The sequence below is a fragment of the Salvelinus sp. IW2-2015 genome, linkage group LG11 (assembly GCF_002910315.2).
Source record: "Salvelinus sp. IW2-2015 linkage group LG11, ASM291031v2, whole genome shotgun sequence".
Lineage (NCBI taxonomy): Eukaryota > Metazoa > Chordata > Actinopteri > Salmoniformes > Salmonidae > Salvelinus > Salvelinus sp. IW2-2015.
Genome location: NC_036851.1, coordinates 39,665,280 through 39,674,679, shown reverse-complemented (window position 1 = coordinate 39,674,679; position 9,400 = coordinate 39,665,280). Strand labels below are relative to the sequence as shown.

The window sequence follows — 9,400 nt, the reverse complement described above, 5'->3', positions numbered from 1 at the left end:
AGCGAGATTTATCAAAATGCGTCAGTGGATAGCTGAATGTCCTTCGATTAGTTCATGCGTGCYAAAGTTGTAGCTCAACATTTTCTTTATCTCTTTTATTGAATAGTTTACCGTCCGGTTGAAATATTATTGATTATTTATGTTAAAAACAACCTGAGGATTGATTATAAAAAACGTTTGACATGTTTCTACGAACTTTACGGATACTATTTGGAATTTTCGTCTGCCCTTCATGACCGCTCGAGCTTGTTGATTTCTGAACATAACGTACCAACCAAATGGAGGTTTTTGGATATAAAAATAATATCAAACAAAAGGAACATTTATTGTGTAACTGGGAGTCTCGTGAGTGCAAACATCCGAAGATCATCAAAGGTAAGCGATTCATTTTATTGCTTTTCTGACTTTCGTGACCAATCTACATTGCTGCTAGCTGTTCGTGATGTTTTGTCTAGTGATCGATAAACTCACAAACGCTTGGATTGCTTTCGCTGTAAAACATATTTTCAAAATCTGACACGATAGGTGGATTAACAACAAGCTAAGCTGTGTTTTGGTATATTGCACTTGTGATTTCATGAAAATAAATATTTTTTGTAATTTTTTTTGAATTTGGCGCTCTGCAATTCAGCGGTTGTTGACGAAAAGGATCCCGTTAAAGGGATCTGTGCGCCAAGAGTTTTTAAGAAGCCTCTTGTACCTAGACTTGGCGCTCTGGTACCGTTTGCCATGCGGTAGCAGAGAGAACAGTCTATGACTAGAGTGGCTGGAGTCTTTGACAATTTTTTAGGGCCTTCCTCTGACACCGCCTGGTATAGAGGTCCTGGATGGCAGGAAGCTTGGCCCCAGTGATGTTCCCATGCCGTGCGCACTACCCTCTGTAGTGCCTTGCGGTCGGAGCCCGAGCTGGTACCATACCAGGCAGTGATGCAACCAGTCAGGATGCTCTCGATGGTGCAACTGTTGAACCTTTTGAGGATGTGAGGACCCATGCCAAATATTTTCAGTCTCCTGAGGGGGAATAGGTTTTGTCGTGCCCTCTTCACGACTGTCTTGTATTTATGTATTTTTTTAATGTCTTTTGATGTATGTTATATGCATGCCTGTAGTTTGTTGATAGTAAAGTTTCCTATGAGATATTACAGTATTCCATTCTATTATTTTCTACTCTACTGGTATTCTGTTCACTACCTTTCTATTTTGCTTTATTGCCATTGTTGTCAACCACACTGCCACTAGGTGTCTCTGTTGACCATATTTTCTGCAGAGGTAGAGGACAGCTTTTGCAGGGTTTTGCATGTCACCAGCATTGTTTGGTGGAGGATGTATATAAAAGCAGACTGCTTCAAGAGAAGGAGCAGGAAGGCGCAACCACAAAGGATATGATGTAACAATCATTATATATAGTTTATTTCCATTTCAAACTTTTCATCCCACATTTCAAAAACAATCATCATCCAAGTTGTCCAGTGGATTTATTTAGACTCATGTTGTTTGATTAACAACTGCTGTTTTTGTTACAGAGCTTTTGTTTTCAATTACAATTAAAAAGAGGTTACAGAATAAACACATTTATGGTTCAAATTTGAAGACTTTCCTGCCATGAAAGCACCAAGAATATTAGCATTATTTTGCTAATATTATTACCGTCATAGTAATTGACCAAGTAAGGACAGGGAGAGAGAGAAAAGAAAGGTGAAAATACTCACATAAAAATACATCCTCTTAAGTAAATAAAAGGTGATATCAAATGATCTGATAGTACAATCCCAGTGGTATGTATTTACATTAATATTAGCTTGGGGGTGTTGGGCCTCAGGCACAGTCCCCATTGGAGGCTTGAGACAGATGCCTCTCCTCTCTCCCTATGATGCTCACTCTCTCCTCACACTCCTTCTCCTCTATGTTCTCCTGCTCATTCTCTCTCTCCCTCTCCTTCTCCCTCTCTCCCTCGCTCCTCTGATGGTACAGGCGTAGGCTTGAGTCTCGTAAAGAGGGCCCACGTACAACCGGATCCCCTGAGCCTCCAAGTGAGAGTCTTCTCTCTGGGATAGAAAGAGGGAGGGGAGGAGAGAATCAGAGCGAAAGCAAAAAAGAGAATGCAGACAAGGAGTTTGAGACAGGCACCTGTTCACACTTAGCTTTACACACCATAATACTTCCCTCACAACTCAGCTCACCTCCCGGTCCAATAGGATGCATCAGTCTGTTCATCTGGACATTCCAGTGTTTGACACTAGTGCTGGCCTGCCGCAGCTTCCTCTGAGCAGTCTGAGGGAGACCATGGAGAGGAAGGGGGATGAGAGGTTGTGAGAAAAATAATGTGAAATGGTGAAGGGGAAGAAAATGAGAGATGGAGTGAAAGCGAAGACAATGGGGGAGTCAATTAATAAATGATTGTGTTTTATGCTGAATCCAGAGGCCACTGTGCTTCATTTTGAGATGTTTATCGGACAAGAAGGACAAAACATAGCGTGCACACTGACACACATACAGCAACTAAATAGTGACTAAATAGTCATCATAGTGGGGGAAAGTGCTGCATAACATCTATCTACTCTACCGGTCAAAAGATTTAGAACACCTACTCATTCAAGGGTTTTTCTTTATTTTTACTATTTTCTACATTGTAGAACTATGAAATAACACATATGGGATCATGTAGTAACCAAAAAAGTGTTAAACAAATCAAAATATATTTTATAGTTTAGATTCTTCAAATAGGCACCCTTTGCCTTGAAGACAGCGTTGCACACTCTTGACATTCTCTCAACCAGCTTCACCTGGAATGCTTTTCCAACAGTCTTGAAGGAGTTCCCATATATACTGAGCACTTGTTGGCTGCTTTTCCTTCACTCTGCGGTCCGACTCATCCCAAACCATCTCAATTTGGTCGAGTTTGGGGGATTGTGGAGGCCAGGTCATCTGATGCAGCACTCCATCACTGTACTTCTTGGTCAAATAGCCCTTACACAGCCTGGAGGTGTGTTGGGTCATTGACCTGTTAAAAAATAAATGATAGTCCCACTAAGCCCAAACCAGATGAGATGGCGTATCGCTGCAGAATGCTATTGTAGCCATGCTGGTTAAATGTCCCTTGAATTCAAAATAAATCACAGACAGTGTCACCAGCAAAGCACCCCCACACCATAACACCTCCTCCTCCATGCTTTACGGTAGGAAATACACATGCGGAGATCATCCGTTCACCCACACCGCATCTCACAAAAACACAGCCGTTGGAACCAAAAATCTCCAATTTGGACTCAAGATCAAAGGACAGATTTCCACTGGTCTAATGTCATTGCTCGTCTTTCTTGGCCCAAGCAAGTCTCTTCTTCCTTTAGTAGTGGTTTCTTTGCAGCAATTCACCATGAAGGCCTGATTCACGCAGACTCCTCTGAACAGTTGATGTTGAAGCATTTATTTGGGCTGCAATTTCTGAGACTGGTAACTCTAATGAACTGCAGCAGAGGTAACTCTGGTTCTTCCATTCTTGTGGTGGTCCTCATGAGAGCCAGTTTCATCATAGTGCTTGATGGTTTTTGCGACTGCACTTGAAGATACTTTTAAAGTTCTTGAAATGTTCCATATTGACTGACTTTCATGTCTTAAAGTAATGATGTACTGTTGTTTCTCTTTGCTTATTTGAGCTGTTCTTGCCATAATATGGACTTTGTCTTTTACCAAATAGGGCTATCTTCTGTATACCCCCCCACCTTGTCAGAACACAACTGATTGGCTCAAACGCATTAAGGAGGAAAGAAATTCCACAAATTAACTTTTAACAAGGCACACCTGTTAATTGAAATGCATACCAGGTGACTACCTCATGAAGCTGGTTGAGAGAATGCCAAAAGTGTGCAAAGCTGTCATCAAGGCAAAGGGTGGCTATTTGAAGAATCTCAAATATAAAATATATTTTGATTTGATTAACACTTTTTTGGTTACTACATTATTCAATATGTGTTATGTTACGGATACAGGTATCCTGTGTGTATCCTGTGTGTGTATTTCTTTTCTCTCCTTCTCCCCTCACAGGTGGCAATCAGTCACCAATCAGTCATCAATCAGAAGACACCTGCTCCTTTTCCCTTACCCAATCACATTCCCTTTCCCTTGGTTTAAAAACCCTGTCAGTTGTTCTCTCTAGAGCTCAATCTCTCGGTCATGCAATCTCTCTGTAGATCTCCTGTTTGGTTTAGCAACGACATGTCCCTTTATCCTGTGAGTATTGTTTTGTTATGGTGTTTGACTGTTTGTTTGACAGTGGGAAAGGGGGTACCAAGACAAGTCGCCCATGGGCATACACTACCCGTAGGAATACTTTGTCTAAGAACACTAGTTAGAACTGGGCGGACCACCCACTCTATTTTTTGGTTAGTTAGTTACCCAGTATTGAAGTAGTCTAGCTTAGAGGTGTTTTTGGATATTTGTTTCTTTCCTTGGGTCCAGCTCAGCCCCTNCCCCCCCCCTTTACTGTGTGTTTACCAAATAAACCATGAGTGTTTGACGGTAGATTTAAGTTGTCTGGTTATTTGTTCTCACTGTTACTTTTTCACTACTATACTTTGCATGAGTTATGTTACGGGTCTCGTTACCATCCCACCCTAGACTGCCAGGCCAAAGGGATTCGTAACATGTTATTTCATAGTTTTGATGTCTTCAGTATTTTTCTACAATGTAGAAAAAGTAAAGATAAACCCTTGAATGAGTAGGTGTGTCTAATCTTTTGACCAGCAGTCTAAGATCCTGAACGTTATCTTGCCGTCCCGTTATCTTGCCGTCAACATTATGCTCATTCACATGCATTCCCGATCACACAAACGGGGCAGCAAAGGTAGTTAATCGGACTATAATTTCTTGATGAGTAGTTTTATTAGTCGTATGTACAGGATACATATGGTATACCTTGTCTAATGAACTGCTTACTTGCAGGTTCCTTCTAGACAATGCAACAACAAGAAATAGTGAAAAATAATAATACGAAAATAACTTAAAGGCAGTAGAATAGAATAAAAATGTTAGCATAAGTGAAATACAGGAAGGCACAATTTATAGTATAATATATCCATATGTAAGGGGGGAGGGGGCAAGTGTGTAAATTGAGTAGTTGTCGAGTAGCTATAGTTTTATGCAAAGTAGTTCCCAGATTTGTATTTAGCAAAAAAAAAAAATATTTTTTTTGCACTCACTACAATGTCCTGGTCCATTCTGTGCCGGTTGGCACGAACCTTCTCCAGCTGGTGTTGGGCCTCCTCTAAATCCTGGGACTTGGTTACCATCTCCTGCCTGAGCTCCTGCTTCTCTCTCTGGGTCTTCAGGATGTACTGCTCCTGTTCCTCTTGGAGGGCCAGCAGGACCTTCATCTTCTCCTCCTCCTCCACCAGCAGACTGGTGGTGAAGAGAGAGAAGGAGAGAACCCTTATGCACGGTTCTAATCACACTACACTTCAGGCCTTGTTGGAGCTCTAAAATTAGTTGGTTGGACCAATGTTAATAATGTTAGTTACAGATTAGGGATGCCCACTTATTGTGTACTGTATTTTAAAACTTCTATTGGTGTCCTGATTTCCTTATTGTATGTGTCATTGACATTATGAAGGGACCAATCAGAGAGCAGGGTTATGAAGATGTCATTATGAAGGACCAATCAGAGAAGTGTTATGATGATGTCATTATGATAAACTAATCAGAGTGCAGAGTTATTACAATGGCATTATGATGGGACAAATCAGAGAGCAGAGGTATGACAATTTCATACAGGACCAATCAGAGAGCAGGGTTATGACCATGTCATTATGAAGGGACCAATAAGACAACACGGTTATGGGGATGAATCAGAGAACAGGGTTATGACAATGTCATTATCAAGGGACCAGTCAGAGAGCACAATTATGACAATGTCATAATGAAGGGACCAACCAGAAAGCAGGGTTATGGAAACACTAAACCTGAGCTCTCCTAGGGGGTCAAAAAAGAAAAGAACACCTTAAGATGTTCATTTCCTGAGAAAGCAGACAAACCACAAGTAATGAGCAGAGATAACAGGAAATCGTTGGTGTTTCTCTGAGAGCAAACACGTCTACCGACAAACACAGCTGTGTGTATGACTGAGGGTTCCTTGCATTTGAAATAAACTGAGGTACAACTTCAGATTAATACCAGTGTTCATTTTGGTTTGGCTAGTTTTTGATTTGGGTTAACTTATCTTTAAAAAMATGTAATTGTGGTTTGCAGATTTCACTAAATGAAGCACACACTGTAGCTAGCAGGTCAAGGCCATCACTTCCAACATGAAACGTCCCCCTACCTTCATTTTTTGTGTGACTTTGCGGTAACAGACTGAAATGACAGGAAACAGTGAGCACTAAGAAGTCAGACATTTACAGAAGACATGTAAGTGTCAGTGGGTATAAGATAGTCCTTTTCCATGACGTGTGCTACCTGCGTGTGTGTGTGTATACTGTACATACAGTATACATGTATGTGTGTGTGTGTGTGTGTTACCTGGCCTGTGCAAGGCGGTAGGTCTCCTCATTCTGTCTAGCTCTAATCTCCTGGTGCAGAGCCTCCTCCAGGCGGAGCTGCATCTCCTCCAGCTCCCTGATCCTCTTCCTCTGGCGGTCCGTCTCCGCATCCTTCAGGGCCATCTCCGCCTGCATGTTGTCCCGCTCCTGGCCCATGACAAACACACACTTAAACCAGGACAAAGCCACAGTTAAATCCTTAAAGATCTTTAGAGTTAGACATGTATGTTGGGTCCTTCTTCTCATTGTCTCACACCTTCCTTCTCCTCTACTTATCCTTCTCACCTTCTCTTCTCCTTCCTCCTCTTACCGCTACCTTCTTTCCTTCCCCGGCTAATCTCATCTCCTTAGCCTCTCACCTCTTCAGCCTGCTGTAGCTGGTCCTGCAGGGTTCTCTGCAGGTCCTCATGTTTCTGTCTCCTCTTCTGCTCCTCCTGCAGCAGTGCTGCCTGGGAGTGCCTCTGCGCCTCCTGCACACCAATGATACCAACAAATATAACAGAGGTTATTGTGATGCTTTTATCACATAGCTATCCAAAGTTCTGTTGTCTCTCGCTCTCTCTCACTCACTCACACACACACCCCTCCCCCCTACCTACCTGTAGGAGCTCCAGCTCGGCCAGCTTGCTTTCCTTCTCCCCTTGGAGGAGGCACAGACGTTGTAGCTCCTCCTCCTTGGTGGTGCGCCTCCTCTCCCTCTCCTCCCTTAGCTCTCTGCGTCGCAGCTTCAGGTCCTTATGCAGGGAGTTCTTCCCCTCTACACACAGACGGATGGCTGTCTGGATCGCTGCAGGAACAAAGTTAAGCTTGGGCCCGAGGCTAGTATTTTTAGACTGGGCTGGTAGAATATGTGCCAAAAGAGCTTGGTGATTTATGTCTGTAAATGTAATTTATTATTATTATTATTAATAAACAACCCTAGTTTAATAAAATATCGCATGGCACAGATTTTACAACCGTTGGCTAGTAGAATATCACCCCGGCTCCTAGATATTGCCCAAAATCTACCCCTAAATGTTCTCGTGGCTTTAAAAACACAGTGTGTGTGTTGTGTACAGTAGCGAGTATGATCTCTGACCTGTGGTCCACTCCTGTCTCTGCTTGGTGTCGGGTGCGCTCATCTCGTAGGTCTTAGTTAGCGTCTTCACACAGAACATACACCTCTTCCCCTCCTTCTCTGGTAGCACCTGTCAGTGCAACCACAACACTGCTGTGAGAAAATAACCATCACAACAACTTGCACACTCCAACGTTCTTATTGTTATAAAGAATGGGGTCATATTCATTCTATACATGCTACCATGAAGCCTTGRGCTCTGAACAAATCTCTCAGCCCAGCTGTGCCTTCTATTCTACATAACCCAGCGTTGTGTACCTCCACACAACAGTTGTGGTCCAGCTCGATACAGCCTTTACACTCCTTGCGGTCCTCACTGACGTAGTAATGCAGAGTACTGGGCCGGAGAGAGAACCAGCGCTCGTTCCAGTTCCTCCGCAAGTGACCCTTCTTCCACAAATACCCCTGAGGACAGATACATACACCCACACAAAGTTACACATGCCTAATTATATAAATACTGTCATACTTTATACGTTTATTACATGCATATTACATGCACACCAACACAAACATTTCTAATAATCTTTATGTTAAAAGCACCTCTTTTATGATATTGCCCACTATCTCCTGGTAGACCTTGTCTATCGCCATGGTGACAGAGTCATTCTCCACGCCTCTGGTCAGCCTCCCGGTGTTGACAAAGTCCAGGAAGGCCCACACTGTGATGCCGCTCAGCTGCACAGGCTCCTGGGATATGAAATCCTCCATGTCCACACAGCTAAGCTCCACACTCATGGCTAAGCAGATTTTCTTCAGGAGGTATTCCACCTGAGAGGGGCCATATTGAATGAATGGGACACATAATGGGACAAATCTGAACTTGAGACAGAATCTCCCATTGACATTATTGCAAGATTTGCATGAAAGGTTGATGAACGTAAGAAAGAAAAGAGGAAAATGATTTTGGATTATATGTCCAGGGCTAAGAACTCACCTCCTCTGGGGCCAGGACCAGTGGATACTTGTCTTCAGACAGGAAGTTGAAGATGCACCAGAGATGGAAGGCGTCTTTATCAAGCAGAACACCCACGCCATCTTTAGGCCGGTAGTTCTTTTTGGCACAGAGAGTCCAGCAGAACTCATCTACATTCTCCTTAACAAACGTGCCCTCAACCACCTGGGGTCAGAAAGAGAGGATGCCAAGTGTGTTTGTGTGTGTGTGTTGTGTGTGGGTGTGTGTTTGTGTGTGTGTGTGTGTGTGTATACAGTACCTTGTCCAGTATGAATTTGTTGAGGTAGGGCATGTACCCCTGGTTGGACACCGGCCCATCATCATCATCTCTGAAGTGGTCCTCTAGAGCCACAGGGTCGTGTGGGATGTTCAGCGCAGTGTATAGGTTATGAGACAACACCTACAACTCATCAACACAGTGTATAGGTTATGAGACAACACCTACAATAACCTGTACTCTGTGTTGATGAGATTTAGGTTTTGTTTCATAACCTGTACACTGTGTTTGATGAGATTTAGGTTTTGTCTCATAACCTTTACTCTGTGTTGATGAGATGTAGGTTTTGTCTCATAACCTGTACTCTGTGTTGATGAGATGTAGGTTTTGTTTCGTAACCTGTACCCTGTGTTGATGAGATTTAGGTTTTGTTTCGTAACCTGTACCCTGTGTTGATGAGATGTAGGTTTTGTTTCATAACCTGTACCCTGTGTTGATGAGATGTGTTTTCTCTCAACCTGTACTCTGTGTTGATGAGATTTTAGTTTTTGTCTCATAACCTGTACTCTGTGTTGATGAGA

General features: G+C 42.8%; 1 protein-coding gene across 2 annotated transcripts in view; it reads right to left on the bottom strand.

The window, feature by feature from the left end:
- Positions 1 to 1,383: 1,383 nt before the first annotated feature.
- Positions 1,384 to 9,400, bottom strand: part of LOC111970367 (differentially expressed in FDCP 6 homolog) — a 15,003-nt gene continuing 6,986 nt past the window's right edge. The window contains exons 2-12 of one of the 2 annotated variants that reach the window (XM_023997059.2): positions 8,862 to 9,002; positions 8,585 to 8,767; positions 8,191 to 8,418; positions 7,906 to 8,052; positions 7,609 to 7,717; positions 7,130 to 7,317; positions 6,890 to 7,000; positions 6,511 to 6,698; positions 5,196 to 5,394; positions 2,181 to 2,271; positions 1,384 to 2,045 (exon numbers count right to left, since the gene is read on the bottom strand). In XM_023997059.2, coding sequence (XP_023852827.1) covers positions 1,816 to 2,045; positions 2,181 to 2,271; positions 5,196 to 5,394; positions 6,511 to 6,698; positions 6,890 to 7,000; positions 7,130 to 7,317; positions 7,609 to 7,717; positions 7,906 to 8,052; positions 8,191 to 8,418; positions 8,585 to 8,767; positions 8,862 to 9,002 — 1,815 coding nt within the window. In that variant the 3' untranslated portion in view covers positions 1,384 to 1,815. The remainder of the gene's footprint in view (positions 2,046 to 2,180; positions 2,272 to 5,195; positions 5,395 to 6,510; positions 6,699 to 6,889; positions 7,001 to 7,129; positions 7,318 to 7,608; positions 7,718 to 7,905; positions 8,053 to 8,190; positions 8,419 to 8,584; positions 8,768 to 8,861; positions 9,003 to 9,400) is intronic. The other variant, XM_023997060.2, reaches the window with a different exon arrangement.